The 26,951-nt window shown below is 40.1% G+C and overlaps 1 protein-coding gene and 1 long non-coding RNA gene across 3 annotated transcripts; one reads left to right on the plus strand and one right to left on the minus strand.

Annotated features, from left to right (window-relative positions):
* Positions 1-1,386: 1,386 nt before the first annotated feature.
* LOC139791486 (uncharacterized) lies at positions 1,387-2,890 on the minus strand. Its single transcript, XR_011723938.1, has 3 exons — positions 2,737-2,890; positions 2,450-2,705; positions 1,387-1,586 (listed from the first exon to the last, which is right to left on the minus strand). It is a non-coding gene; the product is annotated as an uncharacterized lncRNA (long non-coding RNA).
* Positions 2,057-25,166, plus strand: LOC139791485 (ADP-ribosylation factor-like protein 8B). Of its 2 annotated transcripts, XM_071733776.1 has the most exons (7): positions 2,063-2,576; positions 6,954-7,034; positions 16,401-16,474; positions 16,832-16,925; positions 19,064-19,131; positions 21,983-22,053; positions 24,772-25,166. In XM_071733776.1, the coding sequence occupies exons 1-7, from the start codon at positions 2,388-2,390 to the stop codon at positions 24,819-24,821; spliced, it is 627 nt and encodes a 208-aa protein (XP_071589877.1). In that variant the 5' UTR covers positions 2,063-2,387; the 3' UTR covers positions 24,822-25,166. The 2 variants fall into 2 exon arrangements, with proteins under 2 accessions (XP_071589878.1, XP_071589877.1); XM_071733777.1 differs by lacking the exon at positions 21,983-22,053 and having other exon boundaries at positions 2,057-2,576.
* Positions 25,167-26,951: the final 1,785 nt, after the last annotated feature.

The raw sequence follows: 26,951 nt of genomic DNA on the forward strand, positions 1-26,951 counted from the left end.
ATATGTTACTATATTGCAATATATTTTTTCTTTCAGCTTCCATCACTATGAAGCTTAAGCACTACTGCAGAATTTTAAAAATGTATGCAAAAAATTCTTGCAAAAATAGAGCTTACTTTGTGTTAATTTTCCTCTGTGTAGTAATCAGGACCTCTTCATTCACAGAAGCCACTCTCACAAATGGGTTGTCTTTATTACACACATAACATGCTGAGTGATATATGGAGATGGAAGACATTTTTGTATTTTTCAGTTTTAAACTAGACAGAAACATTTCACCTATTCACTCAAAATTTGATAATTACTTTGGCTGAAAGATTTTAAAACTATTGTTACATAGCAAAAAAATAAAGAGATGAGTGTGCTGTGAATTACTTCCCTTTTACTCATCCAACAGAATAATCTTTTTCTCAGTGTCAGCTTTTCCACTGATCTCTTCAGTGATCCCTCCAGTTATGTTTAGAGTAAACAGTAATCAGCCAGTAAATTTGTGACTGCTGCTAAGGTGAGAATGTATGTATGCTCTAAACAGCCATCCAGCTGTTAGGAAGAGAAAAATAAAACAGCAGACTTCTACTACAGTCTTCCTGATCACGTCCCTCTTTCACTGTGCCACCAATTTTTAAGAAACTTTGAGAGCTGTATCATGCTCTGAAACTGCTGAAGATACCATCAGTGCCTCAGGTTTCAGAGTAGCAACGAAAATTCTCACTCTAACCCAAACCACCAAAGCTAGGGACAAATGGAGTACCTGTATCAAGAGCAGCACCTCATGCTGCTGGGGAAAAGAAAAAGGCTTCTTTGTTTGGGACTCACCAATTAAATCTGAATGCTTTCTGCCAGGTTTTATATTAAGACAAACAATGATAAACAATTGAAAAATAATTCCCTAACATTACCAGTGGGTGGCATGCCCACTTCTGGTGTCCAATTTCCTTCTGGAAATGTTCAATTAAATTTACAAGTGTAAATAACTACCTGTAAAAAAATCTTAGAATTACACTATGTGTCTTTTTGACTGTATCTACAATTGTAGCATGAAGAGGCACGAAGTTTTGTTTTGTTTTGTTTTGTTTTTACGGCTAGCCCAGAACCAGCTGCTCTTGACATCAAAGTTACATGAGCCTACAGTTTTTGTAGTCTGATGTAACCAATGAGGTTTGTCAGACACTGCATTCTCTAAAGTGATGAACTAATTCTCTAAAAAGAGCACGAAAAACAAATTTCAAAATATTTTGATTAATTTGCTGTTTCAATTGTAGATCAGTACAATTTTGCCTTGTTTATACATTTATGAAAGCCCTCCATCAAACAACACCATCGATAATCTAGAAAATCACATGAAATGTCAGCAACAACTTTAAAGACTGGCATATGGTCACAAGAGAAGCTTTGGCTCTTTATTTATGGGGAACATAAGCATTTCTTTAATGTTGTGTGGAAAGACTGTACACTAAATGTTGCTTATCCAGTGCAGACAGAAGATTCCTGGTGAAGTGGCATGTCCTGTCATGGCCATACAAAGCCACCATCACAAGTGTCTCTTGCTGAGGCAAGGAAGCATGATAACAGAGACTCTCCAAAACCTGTCAGAGAAAAATCCAAATAAAACCATGGTAAGCCTTGGATCTGAAAGCCTGTCCCTACATGATGTTCGAGAGTTCCATTTGAAGAGTGGAGGTCTTAGGGATGGGAGAAGTGGCATCGCTACAGGTGAAGGACCTACAAAATCAAACCTGTCAGGGAGACTCAAGTCCACCAACTCTCATAAACCAGTGCTGCAAACACAGCCCTTGGCCACTGGGTGCTGGGTAGAGGGTGCTGTACAGACCGCTGATGGTGGCACCTCTGCCGGGCCTCCCTGCTCCCTCTCACTGTCGCCAGGGATCAGCTCTTCGCCCCACACCGTCCCCGCGGTGCCACACCCGCCCATGGGGATGCTCGAAGCCACCTTGCCGGTCCCTGGTGCCTCTATGCTACCGCTCCAGGCCCTTAGGACCGGCGGGACGTCCCCCTGTCCGCCGCCCCGGCCCCGCCTTTCATTTCCTGGGGGAGCCGCCCCGCCCGCCCCCTGCTGCAGTCGCGGCTCCATCACCTCACCCGGCGGATGCCTCCGGACAGCGCCGGGCCCTGACTCACGCTCGCCTGCCTGGGTCCCCCGCAGGTCTCTCCCACCGCTCTCCCGCCCCCGGCCGGGCTAAACCGAAGGGAACCAAACCCCTCCCCTGCCTGCAGCAAGTGGCAGCGGGAGAAGGGCGGTGGCGGCGGCGCCATCACGTGAGGGCCCTGACTAGCGCTCGGCTCCCCGCGCAGCCTCCTCCCCGCCGACCCCAGGTCCCCCGTCCCGAGACCCCGACGCCGCCTCGCCACCCTCGCCCGGCGCTCCCATGCCCAGCAACGAGGCGGTGCCGCTGGGGCTGGGCGCCTGCCGCAGGTCGGGGGCACTGACCGGGATGCTGGCGCTGGTGGCGCGGCTGCTGGAGTGGCTGCGCTCGCTGTTCTGGAAGGAGGAGATGGAGCTCACCCTGGTGGGGCTGCAGTACTCGGGCAAGACCACGCTGCTCACCGTGCTGGCGGTACGCTGCCGCAGCCCGGCTGCCGGCCAGGCGCAGGGGCAGGGGCAGGGCGGGCCGAGGGGCGCTCGGGGCGGGGGATGAGGGTGGCTACTGGAGGCGAGGCGGGGGGCGGCGGCCCGGCAGTCCGGCCTGGCTGGAGGGGATCGCCCCGCAGTCCGGCCTGGCTGGAGGGGAGCGCCCGGCAGTCCGGCTTGTCTGGAGGGGTCCGCCCGGCAGTCCCCCGGGCCCGAGCCGGCCGCTCCGCGTCGCTTCTCTGGCAACAAGTGCGGGCTCTGCCTGCACGGCCTGTGGCGGGGCCGCCGCCTCTCAGGAGGTCCCGCGGTGAGAGGGAGGGAGGGGGGCGGCGGGCGGGCGGGGGGCAGCTCTTGAGTCTCTTGCAACCTGGAAAATTGCAGAGCAGGCCCAGATGGGTGTGACACTCTATTAAGAGAGAGAAAAATTGTCTCGTGTATGACTGCAAAGTGTGCCCTTCTCAAAGCAGGTAACTGGGCACGGATTCTTCCCTGTGATTCAGAGTTGGCTTGTCACGGACAGTGGATGTCACAGTAACTCGGAATATATTGCACATCCTCCAAGACTGTAGCTTCCCGGACACTGAATTCCCCCATCCCATTAGTTGCATCAATATTAATGCCTCCCACAATTCCTTCATTTCTCTTTCCCAGCATTCATGCCTGATTTTGGCATTCCCTTCCCACTGTGCCAGTGGCCTAGCACCTTGTTCCTCTCTAATGCTGAGACCTATAATGACATTTTTAATTTTGTTGCCATGTTGAAATACATTCCTGGTGTTTGTTTTCTGTGCCTTCTGCCCAGCTGCCTTTGGGTCCATCCCAAAGATTTACTTTTCTTTCAGCAGAAGTTGGAAACAAATAAATATGGATAAATATGATAGTAATTATGAAACTTCTCAGTGCATATCTTTTTCTGCAAGGTGATCACTGCTGTTAGATGTATTGCAGCTTTACTTGCCATGAGGTACAGGTTTCCAGATGTTTTTCAGCCCTTGTTCTGGAAAGTTACTGGTTCAAGAATCAAAACTAGACTGTGAGGTGTAGGAGTCAAAGGGACTTAGAAAATTATGAACATGAGTTTATGACATTTATTGTTTTCTTTCATATACGATCAGGGATTAAGGGAAAAACGGGAGATTAGTTTGGAGAGAGAGAAAAGCAGAAAAAAATGGTGTAGGAAGAGTAGAGAAGGTAATGAAAATGTGTTGGGGGACATTGGCGATCAATAAACAAATGCAGTCATAAGCAATCAAAACCAGAAAATACATGAAACTGGTATTTTGGTTAATTTCTTGGGCATTCAGACTGTCTTTCTAACACAGGCTTCAGCACTCCTTGTGCCCATTGGAAGTGTTCATGTCCCAAGGGTGGGTTTGTTGCAGGAGGACAAAGGCATGACAAATTATATTTTCTTGGACTGATTTCATAAGCAGAGCAAAGAAGAACACAGTAGTTTAGAAACTTCTCAACAATAGTGTGGCATTAAACATCTTGTGAATTTTTTTTTCAGTCATTATATTATTACACCACCTGTAGAATGGCATCGTGTATTTCTCTCTTGTGTGCTTGTAAACTGAATACCAGAGCTCTGCTATAACTGCAGGACTGATTTTGCCACTAAATGTGTTGCTTAAGAATATTCTATAAGTCATTCATGTTTTATGACTTGGGGGAGTATCACAGATTTCAGGTTTTGTAGCTTTTGGCTCTTTCAATCAAGAGGTGACACACCATGATAATCACTGAAGAAGACTGAAGAATTTGCAAGTAAGGCAATAGAAAATAGCTTACTATTGAAAACAGTTGATAGGGATGGCAAATAGATCAGGTATTTTAGCTATGTAGGTGCATTTGTGTGTATGTGGCTAGAGTGTGGTGAGATGAAAATAACCATTACAACATAGTGGCTCCTTAAAATGCAAACTGTGTGGATCATAAAAAAATGGAAGTAAATTACTATTTTTTTCCATTTTGCAATAGTATTCGGATTCTACCATGCTAACACTCAGTAAATGCCCTTTGTGACAGCCTTCTCCCTGAAGACCTTGAGTCATATTTAGTCCTCTGTTACCAGTGGAAATCTTGGATACTGTCAGTACAGCTTACCATGGACATGCATTAGTCCAATGGAATAGAATCTGTCCCATGGACTTTATGGTAAGCAGCTATAGCTGTATGCATTGCCAGTTCAATATTCAACAACATTCAAAGAGGACATCACAAACTTCTTAGTATCAGTTGTTTTAATCTGAGTTGGGGTGTAATCTCTTTTTTACTGATGTACAACAATAATCTTGTTTGCTTATCTTGAATAGTCACAAAAATAGGTAATTTGTCATGTAAAACTTCCTAGAAAGCAAAATGGAACAGATTTTTTTACTTTGTGGAGCTTACAGCACTTGAAACAGAACACAATAACCAGTTTTTGGACTAATGAAAGCAAATTATTCAACATACTACTTTCTTTTCTTCATTGTTTGGGGAAATAAAGAACTGCAAACAATACTTTCTCTGTAGCTGGTTCCTTTCAACTGCAATGGAAAACTGTTGGACTACTGAAGACCAACAAAGGGGACTTTATGATTCTTTGCATTCTGTCCCCAGATACCCCAATAACAGTTACGCTGTTTTTTTCCTTGAGTAATGATGCTATGTTCTCAGGGTTTATGTGTCCATGTGTGTATACCTCTGCCTGTCACAAATAACTATACATTTTAACAACTGAGGCCAGTACCTGCTACAGAAGGTGGTTACTAATTATCCTTGTCTTACTCCATTCAGCTAAAAACTTCTGTCACTGCTGGGTTATCTGTATGCAAATGCAGGTGCATTTGTCTTCACTGTTTTTTCCTACTGTTGTTGACAAGTCGTTGAAACAAGGAAAGAGGAGATGAAAAAAAAAAGAGATTCCAAAAACAAAAGATGGGGAAGATGTATAGTACAGAATTTAGCAGGAAGGTTTCCATACATAAGGTTCAACAGGTAATTGATGGAAGTTCATTCTTGCCTGAAGGATCTAATTCCAAACCCCAAAACCTTGTGAGTAACTGCCAAAGGCCATACAGCTTTTAAAGCCCTAGATTAAGAATAATTAATTATAGTTTGTGAACACAAACTGGAGGCATAGACTATCCTCATGCTGCCACAAACAGTAAAAAGTTGCAGAAAGTATACTGAGCATGCCAGCATACACTGGCATTAGGGGTAGCTGCTGGCAGTGTGTGCACTGTGTGGCATGTAGCTGTTCTGGAACACCCTGAAGCTTTGATCATCCAGTTCTGAGGTAGGAGGAACCTGTTGGAGAATGCTTGTTTCCCTCTTTATCTACATATCCTATTTTTTAAAAAAAAAAACAAAACAACAAAAAAACAAACAAACAAAAAACCCCAGGACACACAGGACTGAAATAAGAGAAGGGAAAATGAGCAAATAGATACAGAAAGGAACTGGGAAGTCCAGAAGGTCCTGTTCACCTGTCTAGAGGACTGTCTACTCTTTGTAGACAAAGCTTTTAGGTAACTTCTGCATATTTACTACATATTTAATGCACCATTCCTAGGAAATACCATACTAAGGATGTATTTTGAAAAGGAAGAATGAATAATGAGTTACCGATCCAAGTTTCACCTTTCTCCACAAAAGCTGTTTTCTTTAGTTCGTAGACGTGTGGAAGGTTCCTGTTGGCATGATGATAAGCATCTGTCCTGTAAAAACATTTTTTCTGAACTGAGGGAGAAGGCAACACTGGTTTTTATGGTTTGGGTTTATAGTGTGCTGAGTTAGTACCTTGTTTTTTTCAGTCTTAATGATGTTCTCTTGGCTTCCACAGCAGGACTCCTCTGTCATCTACTCAGAAGGAAAGGGTCTGCATGTAGTACGCTACATGAGTAATTTTTCATCATTTATTACATTTATTACCAGTTGTAACAGTAGTGAAAAACTACAGGGAAAAATCCCGGTGTTGATAGTTTTATTATACTGTGTCATATTTAGGATTGGACTACATGACCTTTAAAGGTCCCTTCAAATCCAAACTATTCCACAATGTTATGATTAAATAATTTAATGGTGCTGCTTTCTGCTTGACTTAGGGGTCAGATGAAGAACTACCTGAAATCTCATGGTTTCTGGCATGATCTTTGTCACTGAGTACAATAAAATGTCATTTAAAGGGACTGAAATGAACAGTCTTCCTTGGCATGACAATGCATTAATTGAAGTGCTGGCCAGCACATTAATTAAGAAAATTAATGTGATGTTTTAGTGTTTTAAAATAATAAAAAAAATAGATTGCAAACAATAAAGGAATCTGCTGTATATCAATGTTTTTATAATAATTATTTTTTGTGTGTTTCTATTCTAGTCAGGGCAGTTCACAGAAGATATGATTCCTACAGTAGGGTTCAATATGAGGAAAATAACAAAAGGAAATGTTACCATAAAGGTAAGTGTGCATGTTTGAATTAAAACAGAGTGAATAACTAATAGAGAAACTGATTGCAACTTGTAATGTGAAAGCTTAGGAAATTTCTTTGAAGGTAATGGATCATTTATCTGGTTTTCTACCTCAAAAATAACTTTTAAAAGTCATATAATAATGTATTTCTTTGTTTCAATTACCTGTTGGACTTAATGATATGTGTGCCAGGCAGAAGCTTTGTTGTTGTCTTTTGAGTTAGAAAGGTCATAGACTTCTGAGATAGTCAGGGAGTTAAGTTGCCTCCTGCAGGTGCCTCTTTCACAACTGTGAGATCTGAAGCAACTTCACTGATAACTTAAGCAAATCAGTGGAGATTGAAGTTTAAATCATGTAATATGAGCTGTGTGGAAATTGACCATCCAGTATAAATTGAGTGTCAGGGGACTATCTCTTAGGCCTATAGAGAAGTGTAAGACAATATCAGTTTGGTTGTGATTCATGCCACAGGCGTCAGAATAGAAATAAATCACCCCAGTAGCATAAAGGCTCAGTCTGTGGTTTAATAATGCAGGGAGGTTGGTTTATTAGTCTAGATCAAATTAATAATTTCTGTCTAAAATTAGTATATGTTTTTGCTTTTACCTTGACTTTTCCCTCAATTTTCTTAATTTCCTCTCCTCTCTCCCTCATTTCTAAAGATATTATTTATTCTCTGGTTTGATATGGCTCCTAAACCTAGGGAGGATTTTCTGAAATGTGAATATAAGCAGTTGTTAACTGTCTGCCCACTCACACTGAAGAGTGAGCAGGTAAAGGATAGTAAAAAGGATAATTGAATTCTGTTCATTGGGAGATGCTAAAGCTGAACTTTTTCAAAGGTCTCAGGGTACACTGGAAAACAGACTCAAACTTATTATAAGAGTGAGGCTGAGTAACCATCTGGATCAAAAAGACATCAAGTGAAAAAATGGTATTCCAGAAGACTCAAACTAACCACCTTAGGCAAAGAAGTGATGCTAATCCCTTATGTGGGTTTTGCAACATCTTGGGGTAGACCATTAGGAAGGATTCCAGTGCAGCTTCACCACCAGGTTTCTTGATTATAGCACTATCCTCAGACTCCACACAGTTCCAGAAGGCAACAACAACTTAAGAGCCCACAGTCTTCTTTACTTATGTTTCATTTTGGCAGTCATTTCCAGAGGCCAGCAGATTTGTTTTCATATTTAGTCTTTAATCCTAGAGTATAGAAGTCTGGTTGCTGACATGCCTAGGTGTATGAATACCTGAATCATGTTGAAAGAAAAACACTTGATTTATGGAAGCTGAAACATTCTGTTGGAAGATGCCAATTTTATGTGTTCCTTAACTGAAGCTGGGAGTGATCAGAAATGTAAAGCTGTCACCCTGAACCATAAATTGTGAAACTGTGGCTTGACAGTGTATTTAATAAAACCTGTCACCTATTATTTAGCAAAAAAAGAGGAAGCAAAGAAGACAGATTTTACCAGGCAGTATCTGAAATCTGGGCAGGAAACTTTATGGGTTTTGAGGTTGTGGCTGAAGGTTTAAATTACAGGATGATTTCCAGCATCAAATACTTAGTATAATACAATTTAGGCATCTGTTAAAACTTTTTTTATGAAGATGATAACAAAATTGATGGCTATCATTTTTGTCCTGTAAAAAAAAAATTATGACTGAATTGATTTGGGGTTTTAATTCCAAGCAAGTTGTGTTGTTTGCTGAGTGATTTGATTGTGATGGAATGTGGAATGTCTCTATTGTCTTATTAGCTCAGTATTAGTAATCTTTTTGCTTTGGTGAGATTTACTATTCAATAAGCTAGACAGCAACTAAAAAAAATTCCTTTACCAAATTTCAAGAGCCTCAGAAGATATGCATGGCAAACTGTTGTTGTAGCCAGGTGGGGGTTGGTCTCTTTTCCCAGGCAACCCTCAGCAAGACAAGAGGGCATGGTCTCAAGTTGTGCCAGGGGAGGTTTAGGTTGGACATTAGAAAGAATTTCTTTACTGAGAGGGTGATCAGACATTGGAATGGGCTGCCCCAGGAAGTGGTGGATTCTCCGTCCCTGGAGATATTTAAAAAGAGACTGGATGTGGCACTCAGTGCCATGGGCTGGGAACTGCAGTGGTAGTGGATCAAGGGTTGGACTTGATGGTCTCTGAGGTCCCTTCCAACCCAGCCAATTCTGTGATTCTATGATTCTATGAATCTGGTTCTTGTAGTGATGGTCTTAGAATGGGCCTGAGGTATAAAAAAGAAATAGAGCAACACAAGACGTGCATACGCACAGGTAATTCAGCAGCTTCATTTTCCTTGTTCTTTCCTTAACCTTCGCTTAAGGTTACCCTAAGATAGCACTGCCAGACAGTTTCTGCTCCGTCCCTGGGTATTGAAGTGCGGAGGGAGCAGTTGGTTGCTGCTCAGGGACTGAAGCTGCGGAGTTGGGAGTGCGGTCACCCCAGATGTCACCACTAGAGGCCACCGTCCTTCCACCGGAGCTGCAGCCCGGGCCAGTGCAGACCAGTCTGCTGGAGGGCCAAGCCAAGCTGCTGGCTTCTACCTCTGGTGTGGCAGGAAGGGAGGCAGAGGAGGAGCATCCCGGCTCTGTGTTCCTCTTCCAGCTTCATTGCAGCACTGCTCCCTCCTCCAGATAGTAGAGTTTCCAAGTCATCAAACATCCTCACAAACCCCTCCTGCTTTTAATGCTGTATCTTGCTATTCAGCAGCAATTAAAAAACCATCTTACTTGTTATGTCACTATCTCACCTGTCATGCTGCAATACACACCTCTGTGTGGACTGCCCATATAGCTCCAGCAGTGTTTCAGCAAGTATTGGCTATTATGTATGGCTTGAGTCACTCTGGAAAGACTGGGATGATCTCAAGTCAGAGTGGTTATTGCTATAAAAAATTTCTGGGGGGTGTCCCAGGGATTTCTGGTAGTTATGTGTAAGGAAAAGCTGTACTGCTGGGTTCAAAAGGGCAGGGGCCACTGGCAGGAAGTCCAGTTACAAGTGCTATGCCCCAGGGTTTGTTTAGCATCTTCATTACTGACCTGGATGGTAGGACAGGGTGCACTCTCAACAAGTTTACTGACAGTACAGAACTGAGAGGGCTGGCTCATAGCAGCAGGGGTTATGCTGCCAAGCAGAAGGACCTCAACAGACTGGAGAAATGAGCTGACAGGACCTTTATGAAGGTAAAGAAAGGAAATACTGAATCCTGCACCTGAGAAGGATCATCCCCAGGCACCACTACAGGCTGACTGGCTGGAAAGCAGCTTTGCAGAAAGGGTTTTGAGTCAGAACAGGCAATGCTGAATGGCTCACCAGTCAGTCAGAGTAACTGTTAGGACTCCTAAAAAGGAGGACCAAGAGTTGTTATCAAGGAATTGTCTAGACCAAACTTGTGCTCTGAGGTGAATTACCTATTTACACAGATATCTCAGGTAATGGTTCTTAAAACATGTTCTTCCATGAAGAAGGTTCTGCAGTGTGCCTTGTTTTATACAGTGTTCTTTCACTCATAAGTGTTAAAAAGCTTTAACCGAATACCTGACATGAACTGTTGTCATCACAAATTGAGCTGCTTTTTCTTTTCTTTATATCTGGCACCCATTTCCTGAGAATCGTGTCAGTATTGCTCCTTTCTTCCATCTTTATAGGTCATATTTTTTAAAATTTCTTCTCACCCTTTATTTCCTCATCTGGACTTTTTCAGATTTGTCTGTGTCTCTTCTGTTCAAAACCAGTATAGGAACCTCCCTGACACTGAGGATACTTCCAAAATTTACACAACATTCTGCTAGTAGATGCTGATTTAAGATCTGAAACTCTTGAAATATTTGCTTTGTGAACTGTTCAAACATTTTGTCCTGCATTTCTACCTGGCTATTACCCATTTTGTGCTAGTGCATTTGGCTCCCTCTGCCCAAATGTAGCATTCTGAACTTGTGTGTGTTAAATTTAAGCTACCTTATTTCAGACCATCCCTCTCTCTGGGATGGATACTTTAAGATTCTGATCTTTTCTTTTTATCCACTCCCATCTTGGAAATTATCTGCAGCTTATATAAAGGGATGTTCTATTTCACCATCCTGTTGAGACACCTGGGAACCATAAATGTTGCCCCTGGTTAGCTCTGTCCTCAGCAGCTTTGACTCATTGCTAAATGCTGGGAATCTGTCAGTATTGCTCAGACTTGAGAGACAGAGGGCAAGGGGTACAAATGAGGAGAGTGCCAGGGAGCTGCTCTGTGGGGTTAAATCTGTGATGGGAGAGTGTCCTTTTCTTGTCTAATCTACCAGTATTAGATTACCTTTTCCCCAGCACACACACTGTTGCACTTCTCCTGGCTTTTCTGTGCTGTTGAGCAAATACTCATTTTTCCTTTCATGGTTATATGTTCTTCAAAACAAAATTAATAATCACTACAGTAGTTACTGATTGGCTGTTCTTAGCTGTCAACGTCCTTATCTCTGGTTTCCTTGCCCTCTGTCTTCGAAAGGCATGTTCTGTCTATGACTTAAAACTACTATATACCTACTTTCACCAGAATTTCATGGATTTTAATTTCCAGAGGCTGATCAATGAATACATTAAACAAATGTACAAAGGATTTCACATCAGAACTGGTGATTTCATGGGGGTTTCTGCTTCAGGGAGGACACAGTATTGAGGCTGGGATGGGTTTGCTCCTGTTCAGAGGCATGTTACATCCTGGCTGAGAGGATTACAGTGTAAATGAAGCTGGCTTCCTGGTACTGCCTTAGAACACACCATGGAGGTAAGCACCACCAGCTTCAGAAAATGGTTTCTTACAACAGACATCACTTGTCTGTCTTGACCATTATTGGTCCTTCCAACCTTGTACCTCCTGTTTCTAATAAAATGGCAAATATACTCTGCTCACTGAGGAATCACTCCTCCCATTAAAATGCCTCCATGCCTGTTTTCAGGAGCTGAATATACTCAGCTGTTTTGTGTTGCAAATCTTCAGTCGGTTTAACATTCTTCAGTGAAAGTGCTATTATAAACTGTGAATTGCTTGTATGCATATAGTGCTTTTACTGTCTGACTGACTAAAATAAAATATTAGTTGCAAAAATATGTTCAAAATTTGGAATTTTATTGCCAGTGAGGAGAGACAACAGGGGTCTTTAAAGAACCTAGTCTGATTTCATAGAACACAGTGTTCTGGGAATATTACATGCAGAAAGTATAGCCATGTGGTGTGTTTTATTTCAGCTTTAAGAGCAACTGTAAAGGCATTTCCAAAATGTAGGCTAATAGATACATAGTAACTATTCTAAGATAGTAAAGTATTCTAACTTCCATAATAGGTTGCACAGCTGGTACTACAAGTATGGCTCTATTGCCACAGGGCATTTTATTACAAATTTTAGGTTTATTTGATTTAGCTCTTTTTATTCTTACACTGTATTTGATGGGGAAGCTGCACATTACTGGTTGAAAATTCCAGTCTAGAGCAGGTGATTATTTAGGATTTTTCTCCCCTGAGCTTAGCCAGCTGAAAAGGAGGAAGCTGACCTGAGCCAGTTGCCTGAACCTGGTGGAGAGCAGGGAGTGCTTTGTGAGTTTGGTTCATCTGGTGAGCAAGGTGGGTAAGACAGATGGAGTTGTTTTCTTCCTCTGAAGTGCCTTCTGAGGTCTTCTAGAGAATCCTCTAGAATCTTCTAGAGAGATTTTAGTCACTTGGATTAGGTGCCTACATTAGGTGGCTGAAGTTGAGGAATATGAATCCCATACTTTCCAGTTACTCCCTATTGTTAGTCCCTGTTGTTACACACTGAGTGGGCAATGAATGCTATGGCTGCTTGCCATTTATGTGTGAGCTCATTAGTAATATCACAGTATATGTGAGCTTGTCTGTGTGCCAGGTGTTGGATGTTGCTGGTGCTACTTTATTCTGGAGAGATATTCTTTGAGTTCTGATATTTCTGAGTTCAAGAATTTGTAGCATGGATTCATTCAGCTTGCAAATTAAGATGGCTGAATGTAAACAGCTAAATGTCTGCAATGAAGGTTAAGATCCTTTAGTAAAGGAGCTCTAGTCAGTACTGCCAAGCCTAGTTTCTCATTCTGTCATCCTAAAGAAGATGTTACATCTGCTCATTTGCATAGCTGTCCAGGCTTCACTGACTGCCATGAGACCATAGGTACTGAACCCATGAATTGACATCCAGATATAAATGTGTCATTCTATGCATCTTTGTCCACAAGAAATACTCTACCCAGCATGTCTGAAAAAAAGCCATGTAAAACAGATACCCAGAAAATACTGGAACTTTCTAATTAGCCATGAAGCCTTCCCACAATATAAGCTCATTAAAAGAAACACATCTAGAGTGTTAACAAATGTTCCTGCAACTGAAAGCTTTTGAAAACCCTTTTTTTTTAAAATTCAGTTGTCAAGAGGGTTTGCTCCTTAAACATAGCTGGTATCTGCAGTGTTAAGAAGAAGCCTTAGATTCACAGGAAAAATTTGAACAAGAAATAAATCCATATATTTCTGTCTTAGAAGAATGTGATTTAATAGGTTAGTATAAGAAAAATAGAAAGTGATGATTCCAAGATACGGTGTTTAATCTAGTTTACTAATTAAAAGATTGCATTATTTTATTTTATGAGAGTATAGACCTGAAAGCACAAGAATTTCCACTCAATAGGAGTAGACAGGAACAAATAAAGAAGGGATTTATGAAATGCAGTAGAAATTAAAAACACCTTTGAGACTGAGCCTAAACAATAATTCCTTGAGATTTTAATCTCCTGTGAGGCAGAGGTACTGGGTATTAAATTTTTCTCTGTTTGATTTGATCATTCTGTGGACATTTTCTGATTCTTAAAGTCAGCTGGGTAAAGTTATCTGTTAAATATTATGAACAGTTTATTTCTGAGGGGCCAACAAAAGTCATAGGAGCAATTTGATGGCAGTTTCTTTTTAAAAACACTTGACTAAAAGGAACTTCTTTTCATACCTAGCAGTATATTCTGCTGTTAAGGTGTAGTCTCCTGTATCTCCCAGATCACACTCACAATATACTTTCTACCTAGGTATTAAATATGGGAATACAAAAATAGGTGATGTACAAAGCATGAAAGCTTCATGCAAGAAAAACTGCCTTACTCTAGGACTTCTTCCCTTTTCTTCCTGAATGCCTCTTGTATTCTCACAGTTCTGTCCAGTTACATACAGTGTAAATGTTTTGGGACAGAGATTTTTGTGTTTTGAAATAGTAGTTAATGGCTGTAATTGGCTATTCAGTATAATAAAGACTATTAGAAAGTTACTGCTAGCACTATTTTCATTTCATAGGCAAAGAGGTGAGGATTTTTTTTATTTCATGCATTTATTTTTCTCTCTATTTCAGATTATTTTAACTTAATGTATTGACATAAACTGGGTTCCCAAGAACTTTTAAAAACACCTGGTCTGTCTTCTGTCCGTAATGTTGTACTTTAATGAATAGCTATAAGCCTTCTTAGGGAAACTGATTGGAATGGCTTACCTTTCTGTTGTTTCAAGGTGACTCTCCTATTGAGAATAATATTTGTTCTACAGTGCAGTTTAATATGGTATATATGTAGTATATAACAAAGCAAGAGCAAACCCAATATTATTTTTTATCTTGTATCATTTATTTTGTGATTAGTCCAGGCTACATAATCTTGAAGATTTTTCTGGCTACCAGAAGTAATCTCGGTCAATTTCCAGAAATTTCATCTTACTACTGGCCTTCCCTGTCCTCTTTCCCTTTCTTTCTTCTCTGATCTACCATGAAAATAATTTGGTTTCTTTTTCCAGGCACACAGATGTGCACCAGATGGTTACTGATAGTTTCAAGGTCCTGATGAGTTATTGGAATAATTAGGGTTGGTATGAGCTTTGTCATCTAACTACAATACTGAACTGTGTACTCCTATCTACTGAGCTTCGTTTTATTAAGACTTTTGAAACAGTGCTTCAGATGTCAGTGCAGATAGTAGTTGATACCTAGTTCAAGGTCTGAAGATCACTCATTCTTCTAAGGTGTAAATATACATTCCCTTATAAAGGGGCTCAAAGGCAATCTACATTTAGGTGCTGTGCTAAATTTATGCCTGAAGGAACATAAGGTATCAATCAGGGAATTATTTTAATAGTGAATTGGGAAATACTTCTTTCTAAAATGTGAACATAAGGTGCCAGAAATGATAGATAAATTGATACTTAAATGCAATTTGTGGATTGTCGAATTAGAGTCCACATTAGTTGAAAAAGGCCTTATCCCTTTGCTGCCACAGCAGGTTTAATATGTTTGGATTCATAAAGTATAAATATTAAAACAAAAGAAAAAGATGTGTTCTTGTCTCTTTAAAAAATTTCCTTCTCTGTTACTTACAAATTTATTTTGTGCTGTAATGGATATGCCTCCTTGATCTAGCATAGAGTACCTATTATTTTGAAAGATAAATCGGATTAACGTAAGAAATAATTAGTTTTCTTTGACATAGGAGCAAATACGTTCTTTTTATTTGTCAGTGTTCATCACTTTTTTACTAGGTGTGTCTTTTGTACTGCAGCTGCTTTTGGATGTAGCTGCAACAGCTGCATCATCATGCAGCTCTTGCCAGCATGATTTAGATAATTTCTGTGGTATTTTGACCTTGGAAGCAGTTTTGAAACAAGGTTATTGTCATCCACGAAAAATACTGAATTTTTGCAAGCTAAGTGGAATAAGTAACTCCTGTACAGAAATAACTTTAACTGTAAATAATAAGTAACTCCTGTCCTAGCTAAGGGATTCAGTGAGATTGCTGGGCACTAATAGCACACGTAAGTATTTGCAGGATTGAAGCTTTATAAAATCCCAAGCAGAATTTGAGCTTTCTTCCCTTAAGATTCACTGATTAATCACTTCAGGCCTACCCTACAGTACTGTTTCCCTTCTGGTTCTGATCAGTTAATCCATATGTCTTTTAAAGAGTGTTTGATGAACAAATGGGGGAGCTGCGGAAGTACTGGAGCTCCCTAGAGCGTATCATCCTTTACCCAGGCTCCATCTGCTCTCTGACCAGCTCTTGGTTACACAGGGTCAGTCTGTCTGATGAAGGCCTGTTGCATTCTTTACTCAGGTCTCCCTAGACCCCTAAAATGTGACTTCCTAACTGTTCTCATATGATAATGCTGTTCTTTCTGTATTTTAGACTGTGCATTTGAAGAATTCACTTGGTAAAAGAGTAAGACTTGTCTTGCAGTGAGTGGGGAAGAGTAGAGTTCATTGGAGCTGCTAAGGTCACAGGATTGATTTAACTGTAGTTCAAAAAAATTTTGGTGTTGTGATGTTCTTACCTTTTCCAGGTGTGGGACATTGGAGGGCAGCCAAGATTTCGAAGCATGTGGGAACGTTATTGCAGAGGAGTCAATGCAGTTGTGTAAGTTTTCTTGTGTGTGCTCACAGAAAATGTATTTTAAAATATATATTATTAATATGGATAGGCTTTTCTTCCTGTCTATCTCCATCATATCAGAAGACCCAGCACAATAAAAGTAGGGTGTTTTACACATCCAGCAACCCAGATATACAAATAATTGCATGTTCCAGACCATATATTTCCCATGGTCTGTATTTAGTTCTGTATCTGCCTTTATTAAAAAACCCAGGGCTTACACAGCTCATGACTGTTACAATGCTGTTGTCAGTGTGAACACATTTGTGACAATTCAGATGTTTTAATGCGACATTCTGCAAGTTATGGACAGTACCATAAATAATCTTATTCCCTTTGCAGTTACATGGTGGATGCAGCAGACTTAGAAAAAGTAGAAGCTTCAAAGAATGAGCTACACAGTTTGATAGATAAACCACAATTGCATGGAATTCCAGTAAGTATTTTGATTATTATTCTTGCCTGCTTTATAAAAAGCAGAGCCTAAATCAGCAGGAACTGGTTCCTCTGGACTCTTGAAAATACTGGCTTAAATGTGATACAGCTTTGATGCATTAAATGCTCTTACAAAAATTCTTGTGACATTTTTTCAGAGGACTCAGCATCTTATCAGTGCTGCAGTGTGTTTTTATGTTTTCTAGTCTAAAGGTCAAAATAGATTTGGAAAAAACTCATTTTCACATGTGGAATTATCAGAAAATATTTACTTCCAGTCAGTCCCCTTGTTGGCTGAGTTTGAACCAGTGCCCCAGTTATGTGCAGTATCTTAATGCATGTGAGATTTTCTTTCTGAATGTTGGCAGATACTAGCATCAAATAGTGTCTTCTTCCAGAGATTGTGGAGGAGCTTGATTTCTTCTGTGTCCTGACATTTACTTGATTTTTTAGTTTTTCAAACTAAACTGTATGAAAAAATGCAAATGTGCATCTGTTCTCCAGTAGGAAGTGTCAAAGAATAGGACGTTCTGCTGAAATTCTAGTGAGGAATTATAGAGACCAATGTTGCTTAATTAAATATAAATTGCCAGTTTAGAGCAAGGGGGTATCAATCAGGCTAGTATTAATCTTTGATGTTGATATCACCAGGCAAAAGATAATACGTTTGATCATAAGAAAGAAAACAATAGTACATACAAATCAGGAAGAAGTTACAGGTGGATGGCTTTTGCTTGGCCCCTTTTTTTAAGGACATATTTGGACATTTGGGCAGCACAAGTGATCAGAGTCATCTGAGGATGAGTAGACAGACAGCCAACATGAAACTGTTGTGAGAATATTCTCACATGTCCATTCTCAAAGGAGAGTTTTTCAGGTGATTCTTCTCCTTTTAATGTGAAGAATTATTGAATGTTTTTATGTTGCTTACATATTGAATTGAACTAATCCTATGGAAATCTGCAGTCATGCTGTTCATAGTGAGTGGCATTGTCTGTCCTTTGTACTGCCTCACATCCTGTTTTACTTCTCACTTTTCTGTCCTGAAATGATTAGTCTTCATATCTTCAGAAGTGTTTAATTAAGTTCTTTTGCTTTTATACGTTATAATATCACATTCCAATTGCCCATCCTGACCAGCAGAGTAATGGTGCAAGGTGCAGTAATGTATTTTTTACTTATTTTATAGGTAGTAACTAGTATTGAGCTTTCTTCAATTTATTGTACTCTGGCTTTGGTATTATAGATTTTATGGTAGCTTTATTAATCTGAGACTGTAAGTAATGAGTTTTAATATGTTCCAGGTCCATGGGAAATAATGGGATAATCTTGACTCAGAATTGTAACACATCTGAAAAAAACAGTAATGCAATCATCATTAGAAAAACCTTCCAGTGCCTACTTTATCTTAGGATGTGCTCAACCCATTCACCGAATATTTTATAACTGAAGCCTTAAGTGTTGTGTATAAACTCTGAAATTCCAGCATCTATTCAGTTAACTTTTCTGCATTTCTCAGTCTTAATTCCTAGTGGCTGCCTGTCTGACCATGGATTCTCAAAGGGGAGGGAGAGAAATCTATCATTTGGCTGAACGTGGGTGTTATATGGTTTGCATGCCTGAGTGTTTTTGGTGTGCCAGCACCAAGAAACAGGGGAGCAAAACTGCAAAGAGACTCATGTTTGGGTATTGAGGACACAGACTACATCTGGGGCCTTACTTTTGGTGAACCTTAGTTTGGTACTGTGGACTGAACATCTGTTGGAGGCTTGAGTCCAGCCAGTTTCATGCAGTCATACAGGTTTAGGTGCATGCAAAAGCAGTCCACTTAGTGCAACCTGACACCATCCCATAATGCCATCTGGAATTCAGAGATTCACTTCCAGAGCAGAGTTCTGATACTGATACACCCAGAAATAATTGGACTCAGCTTTCAGAAGCTTTGCATCCAGCATCTGACTCTGGCTAGGAGCAGCATTTCCATGATGGTCCCACAGTCACTGGTCATTTTACATATGTCCACTATCTTGTTAGAAATACATGGCTTCAAGATCCAAAATAATTCCAACAAAGGGTTAAAGAAAAAAATAAGTATTTATTGGTCCTTGATTTAACATGAATATGAAATACTTCTTTCAGGTGTTGGTCCTTGGAAATAAAAGAGACCTCCCAGGTGCACTGGATGAAAAGCAGTTAATTGAGAAATTGTAAGTAGCTCACTTCTGTAAAAAGCTGATACACTGTGAAATTCAGTATGTAGAAGAAAATCATAGGTAGTCTATGTTGATAACCAGCTATAACAGATTCCATTTTACATTCTCAGATACTCCACATCCAGCTCTGTTGGCTGTTAGAATAGCAATCTATACTGATAACTGACTGCAGTAGATTTGAACCTCTCTTGATTATTATTTTGGTTCTACAAAGTTGTTTCAGATAATCCTGTTTTCCCATCACTGAAGATCCAACTGCTGTAGATAGTAATAGGCTTACTTACATTTCTCAGAGTATATTGAAGTGGCATTTTAAGGCTCAGGTGGCACTGGAACAGAACTATTTCTAAGTACTGTCTGTAAATTTAACCAAATCAGAGATTTTTGGCATGTATGCAAAGAATATACTTATGGATTACTGAAACTAACTAAAATTGATGCATAATGAAGTTATTGTAAAGGAAATGCAATTTTTTTTTAGTTACCAGTATAGCAATAATTTTGCAAAATGGGATTCTGTGTCTCAAATCACATAATTTTAATCAGTAGGAAGTGCAAGTGACGTGAAATGAAGTGATTGTGAAGTGAGGTTTCAGTATAGAGGGATGGTCCAAAGGCTAAGCAACCAAAAGGGGCTTAGGAAACAGAATCACAGAATAGCTGACATTGGAAGGGACCCCTGGAAGTCATCTTGTCCACCCACCTGCTGAAACAGAACCATCTAGAAATAATTGCCTGAACTATGTCCTCATAACTTTTGAGTATCTTGAAGGATGGAGGCTCTGCAGCCTTTTTGGGCAACCTTTGTTAAAACTTAGCCACCCTCAGAGGCAAAAAAGGTTTTCTTTATGTTCAGAGGAGACCTTTTGTTTCAATATGTGCCCATAGCCTCTTGTCCTGTCACTAGGCTGGAAAAGAGGAGGCTCCGAGGTGACCTTATAGCAACCTTTCAATATCTGAATGGGGTCTACAGGAAAGCTGGGGAGGGCTTTTTACACGTGTGTGTAGTGAGAGAACAAGGGGAAATGGTTTAAATTTTGAAGAGAGGAGATTTAGCTTAGACATTAGGAAGAAATTCTTTCCAGTGAGGGTGGTGAGACACTGGAACAGGTTGCCCAAGAAGTGGCTGCCCTCTCCCTGGAAGTGTTCAAGGCTAGGTTGGATGGGGCACTGAGCAACCTGGTCTAGTGGGAGGTGTCCCTGCCCATTCAGGGGTGTGGAACGAGATGATCTTTAAGGTCCCTTCCAGCCCTAGCATTCTATGATTCTTTACAGCATCCCTTCAGGTATTCATACACATTAATGAGCTCTCCCCTGAGCCTGTACTTCTTTAAGCTAAACAATCCCAGCTCTCAGCCTTTCCTAATATGTGAGATGCACCAGCCCCTTAAGGATTTTAGTGGCCCTTGATTAGACTCTCCAGGACCTTCACATCCCTCTTGTACTGAGGAACCCAGAACTGGACACAGCACTCCAGGGGTGGCCCCACCAGGGCTGATTAGACAGGAAGGATCACCCCCCTCAACTGGCTGGCAGCAACACTCCCAACATAACCCAGGATACCATTAGATTTTTTTTGCTAGATCATGTTCAACCCTCAGGTCCATTTCTGCAAAGCTGCTTTCCCAGACAGTTGGCTTCCAGCATGTAATGGTTTTTCTCCCAGGGACAGGACTCTGCCTGTGTTGAGCTCTGAGATTTCTGTCAGCCTATTTCTTCAGCCTGTGGAGGTCCTTCTAGATGACACTACACTCCTCTGGTGTGTCAGCTGCTCCTCCCAAGTTTTGTGTTATCAGCAGATAAGGCAAGAGTGCTCTCTGCTCCATCATCTAGGTCATTGATGAGTATGCTGGACAGAATTTGACCTAGTATTTATCCCTGGAATACACAGATATTTTTTGACCTCCAGCTAGCCCTTGTGCTACCCATTGCCACCCTCTGGACTTACACCTCCTGGCTTTTTTTCTGGACTCATTAGGATGGACTGCTCCTGACTCTGGAGATGATCTTGAATATTAACCAGCTTTCTTAGGCCCTTCTTTACTACAGAGCCTTATCCCATGGGAGTCTTCCGAGCAGATCCCTGAACAGGACAGGTCTGCTTTTCTGAAGGCGAGGGAGGTCACTGTTCAGTTCTCATCTAAGTGTCCCTTGTGTGATCTCAAGACTTTTTTCTTCGCAGTGCCTCCACTCCCCATCTGCTCCAGGAGCATAATCTGCTTCATTCATGTCTGTGCCACTTGTATGAGGATAAATAAATGAAAAAAATATCAAAGTGCTCAGAAATTCTGAAGGGGATAGGGAAGTACCCAGAAGGAAGCAGAAGTTAATCAAGAATCAGTTTCTTCTAAAATACAGAGGTGTCCTTTCAGTAGGAATCAGATATGATATATTTTAGGTATGATACAACAAAAATCCTGAAGATTAATGGTGTGATTATTTGAGAACTGTTATTGATTATAAGAGGTATTAGAGATCAAAACTCTGGATTATAAAGTGAAAAGGTTAAAAGGCGAATGCTAAGGCATGGTACCATTACTTGGTTGCCAGTATAAAATGTTTTTTCAAGCTTATGGATTTCTGGGATTTTATTATTCACTATTAAACTGACTTAATGAGGAATTTGAATTTTGTGAAATGACTTCATAACCTTTTAACCTTTATAGTTTAAGAAATATGGGGTTTTTTTGTGTGCAGTAGCATATTTCAAAAATTTAATATCTGAGGAGAGAATAGAACCCACTGTGTAAAAAGCAGAAGATATGTAATTTAATGGAAATTGATGTTGTCAGTTTTTGTGGAGTTATAACACTACCTATTTTACTTTAATTTTTTTTTTCTGTAGAAACCTTTCAGCTATTCAAGATAGAGAAATCTGTTGCTATTCTATTTCCTGTAAAGAGAAGGATAACATTGGTAAGTTCCTTTTTCTTACAGTATCATCAATATATATTTTGTATTTTGACTTATATGTTAAAAATGTGAGATTTGAATATCTAGCAAATATATAACTAAAAATCTCAATTTACTTTGAAAGATTTTGTTTCAAATATTGCATGCAGTTGTATTTGTTTTAATACAGAATGATGAGTAATTTAAAAGTCACTTGTAGAATTGTTTAGTTCCATGATATGCTAAGAAATTAATTTGACAGGGGCCTTAGAAAAATGTATCTAAAATCCAAAGTAATTGAATCCCTCACAAAACCTGTGTTACTTCTGAAAAAAATTGTAACTGGATAGGGAGGCCTTCCAGTTATGAGGTGTAACTTAAAAGAAAGTTTTTGTGTTTTATTTCATCACAGTTTTGCTTTTAAGCAACAGTTACCTGCATGTGGCTGTATGGAAAAGTGAGGGATGGGAAGATCAGTGCTATTGTCCTGCTGGAGATGCACAGCCTGTATCCTGAAGGCAGTGAAGATCTGTAAAAGCCACATGAAATTGTCTTTCACCTGCCTTTGTTTTTTGCCCATTCTTATCTCTCCCCTCCCTTTCTTCCCCATTTCTTCCTCTCCATTTCTCTGTTGTGTTTTCTCCTTTCTCTCCCTGCACAGGGCCAGAGAAGGGGGTGAAGCACAGACTGAGCCAGCAGCAGCAGTTGCCTGGGGCCATGCTGCCTCTGCCCTACCCAGCTGCCCTGCACACTGCTAAGACAAGTGTTGCTGTATGGGAGGGCTACAGCCTGGCTAGATTTTTACAGCTGCTTCTGGAGGAAGCCAGACTCTTTAGAAGAGCTATGCAGCTCTGTAGGGCTCAGCTGAATGAGAGGTTGTAGGAGTGGGAATGGGAAGAAAGCCAGTTTGTCCCAGCAGCAGGGGAAATTTCCATCCTCAGCAGGTAATGGCAGTGATGAGGCTGTGCCATGATGCCTTGTCTAGTGGGTTGGGGTAAGGCTGGGGTAAGATGTCAGCTGTGTAAAGGGATGTGTTAGGCAGTGAGGACTTCACCTGGAAATGAGGTACAACATTTGGGTAGCTTGGTTTGAGGGAGGCCAGACCTAGGTTTGCTGCAGCTTGGAGTGTGAGAGTTACCTCTGAGTAACTGAACTACACAGAATGTGCTGTTACACAGGGATGTATTAGGCTTTGAGATATAAGGACTGAGAAGGACAGCATAGTCAGAATTATCTACATAGCTGAAGTTCAGTGAAGGTGATTGGTGTTTTTGAAAGGCAGGGCTTGATACTTATCAAATTGGCAAGGCTGCAGTGGAGGATCTCAAAATTTGGATTGTGACTTGAAACTGTTGAAACCAGCTGGTTTCTGAAAAGATCCTAGAGGAAATAGGTCCTGATGCTGATTCATTTATATAGATGGCCAGGAGAAAAAAAGCATGTGGAAAAATACTAAAATTTGCAAATTGGAAAATAACGTAAAGAATGATCACTGATGCAGAACTGTGTAGATCACTTATTTATGGGGGTCCTGGTAGCAGTGATGAAAGAGACTTAAAATATTATCTAAGAATTAGTCAAGTATTTTCCAGTGTAACCTTGTGCCTTGAAAGGGTTACCTGGCTCCTGAATGTTTGCCCAAATAAATAATGAATGGGAGCATCTGTTTGAACAGTGGAGGCGTTATTGGAGCACTGTGTGCCATATTCTGAGGAACACCCTGAGTAGCTGAAAAGCTGAGCAAGAACCTATGGAGATGAAACAACTGGAAAAACTATAATGAAAATATATTTAGCTTATTAAAGTGATAAAACTACTAGGCCGTTAAGGAGAAGACTGGGAGCTGTCTCCTTCCTCTGCATTTTGATTTATGTCAGTGCAGTTGAATGGGATTAGAGTAATTTTTTAGTGAAACTGCAACCTAGCTAAGCTGGTCTCTTCAAGAGGTCTAGGTGTAAGACTGCCAGTTTCTGTGTCCTGAGAGACAATGGAATATTGTTAGTAGGTTTGTTTTAGATGCCATGGGATGCAGTCTTAGTGCCTAACCTGGTCTGCCAGGATATTCATGGAGTGCTGTCTTGAACTTTGGACAGATGTGGCAACAAATTTAAATTTGAGGGCTAGAGATATTGCTGCCCCCTGACAACCTTCTTACCTCCCTGACAGATGTTACTGCCTTGAGGCAAAAGCATCTAATATGCTCATGAATCAGTTTGTGAACTGCTGCAGTTTTCAGCCCAATGCACTAGACTGTGTCAGGAATGGTACCAATTTCAACTATCAGATTTAAGTCTAATGTTGCATATCCTTCAGAGACCTTGGACTCCTACAACCTACCTAAATTGGTTCTTAATGCTTTGTCAGATGTTTGCCCTTCTCTTTCCTCCTGGTTGGGTATTTCTGCCTTTGTTCTTATGCTGCATTCATTCTTATACTGCATTTTACTGTTAATTTTATGGTCATCTTAAATCAATTCTTCATCTGTGTCTCAGAGAATTTTATGTCAGTCATCATATTCTAAGAATACAAACTGCATGTAACTTAAACAAAAAACAACAGGAAAATAGCCCACTTGAAGTCTTAACTACTGAATTTTTAATTAGGTGTGAATGAGAACCAGTTCTTTCTGGGCTTTGTTTGTTTGATTTTTTTACTTGTATTAAGCTACTGGTGTTCTGTTGTCCCTTTACAGTTTGCAAACAGTCTGTTGAATTTTTCATTTTGTTTTATCTGTCCTGGCAGACATAACATTACAATGGCTTATTCAGCACTCCAAATCAAGACACTGTTGAAGAAAACTTTTGCTGAAGATAACTCTTTCCCAATCACTTTGACTCCTATCATCTATAAACAAGCAAAAGATAAAGAATGCAACTGCATACTACCAGGACTCACTTTGATTGTGTTTGTTAACAGAAGTAAAACTGAGTTACAGCCTCTCTCACTATCTTGATTCTTTTTTTTTAAAATCCAGGTACTTGGCTGCCTAGGTGAAATTCCTGGATGCCTTAATCCAAGACTGAAAGAAATCAATACTTTTTTTGGTTGAACTGTTTGAGTTTATGCATGTGAATTGTCAAATACTTAGTAATTTTTATTCTAATTTGAAACTGAATAAAATGCACGGTGGAAACAGATATGACTCTTTTTTTAAACATATTATATACTTTTTCATACAAATTGCTTTCCCTGTGAACTCCTATAGTTAATTACCATTAATTAATTAAAACCATAATTAAAAGCATCTTATTTGAACAAAATAAGACAATCTGAACAAAACAACACTTTCAACTGTTATAATTTATGAGAAGTTATTTCCAAGTCATGTATCTGTAGTTATCTAATTTTTCCAGTCATTAATGTAAATTATTCCTATAAATATTCTTTGGGAATTCAAAATTGAAACAAATTCTAGATAATTTTCTCCTTCTCTGTTAGGAGAGGAAAGAGTCTGGAATTGCAGTGGATGTTTTTCTCTCTTAAATGGAGAGGAAAATGCATAAAGAGAGCAGGTGCTTATGCATCCTTTCTGACATTATTACCCCCAAAGTTAATGGATTTCCTAAGCATTTTTACTGTGAATGAAATAATTTTTGCAGTGCTTCTGGACTTCTTCTATTCCTGAACCTTCAGAATTTTCAAGTATACAGCCTAATACAGCTGAGCTCTGAAATAGGATTAGTTCTTTTGAAAGAGATTAAAGGAGCAATTAACTTTTTTGATACATTTCTAACATCTTACCGATACCTGCTTCTGAGTGCCTCATTTAGAAGCACTCTGGTCAGAATTATTCTGTGAGTTTGGAAATGCTATGAAATATAAAAAGTTCATGTCAATAAATAGACTTAAAACTTACACAAGCTAGATGGTCAGTGGCCAAGTATTTAAAAAACAGAGATCTAGGAGGGAAAACTTTTGAGATGCTGGTCTAAAGCTGTGGAAAATAAACTGCTTGCTATTAAAACAGTTATAAGAAGTTTGTGCAGTTCATGCAACTAAGTATGTGGTCTATAAAAGTAGCAAAAATTTTTTTTGAAGTCTGTTTGAGGATGCTTTTTGGCTAGTGGCTCTGATAAGCTGCTTAAAACATGCTGGACAGAGTTGTTAGAATCTGTCTTAAATCTGACAGGAATGCTACTACAAGTGCAATAGTCAGGTTCATAAATGTTTGCAGTATTACCTGCAGAATATATAAGGAATAAGAATATCTACATCCTGCAGATGTCTGAGCAGAGATGCTGGTGGTTTTATGGCTACATGGAAATAATTTGACTGTGTTAAGTGCTGAGTGCTCAGTAAGTAAGTATTTAAGTGGATATTCCTGAAATGAGATGTTGGAAATGACCTTTCAAAATCTGACATGTAATCCATTTAATGACATTTTGTATGCTGAAAAAACAGTATTCTATGGCTGTGACAAGGAATTTGAAGCACTGTTGTTGCTCATAGACTCTTGAAGTAGTAGAGCCATTGTAAAAGGCATTGGGATGGCAGTCATTATACATAGAAACACAGGAAAAGAACTATTAGTGTACCAGTGGTCTTGATACGTAGTTGTGCTTTTTGGTGGTAGTGCCACACCCATCCAACCTGCTACCCTGACATGCCAAGTCCTTCTTCTGGCACAGGAGCTCCAGATCAAATCTTACCACATCACTCCTTAATCTGGACCTCTCTTGCTGCCTTGCTGCAGGTGGTTTGTGGATAGATTCAACCAACCTCTTTGCAGGCTGATTGGAACCAGCCAGTTATCTCAGCACTGGTGAGAAAAGCAGTGCTGTCTGCTGCCCTTCCCTTGCTTTGCTTAATGTGGTATTTCCTTGGGAGATGACCAAAGAAGTTGGCTTCCTGTATGCAGTGTGCACATCAGCAAGTACCAGTGGAAGCTAAAGACAGTCTGTGGAGGAAGGAGGTTGGTGTGT

Source organism: Heliangelus exortis, chromosome 1 (assembly GCF_036169615.1).
Source record: "Heliangelus exortis chromosome 1, bHelExo1.hap1, whole genome shotgun sequence".
In the NCBI taxonomy this organism is placed as follows: Eukaryota; Metazoa; Chordata; class Aves; order Apodiformes; family Trochilidae; genus Heliangelus; species Heliangelus exortis.

Excerpts from the sequence above, each read along its gene's own strand:
- LOC139791485 (XM_071733777.1), top strand. The coding sequence starts at position 2,388 with ATGCCCAGCAACGAGGCGGTGCCGCTGGGGCTGGGCGCCTGCCGCAGG. Across the intron at positions 2,577-6,953 it reads CGCTGCTCACCGTGCTGGCG|TCAGGGCAGTTCACAGAAGA; the intron begins GTACGCTGCCGC and ends TTTCTATTCTAG. Across the intron at positions 19,132-24,771 it reads AAGCAGTTAATTGAGAAATT|ACATAACATTACAATGGCTT; the intron begins GTAAGTAGCTCA and ends CTGTCCTGGCAG.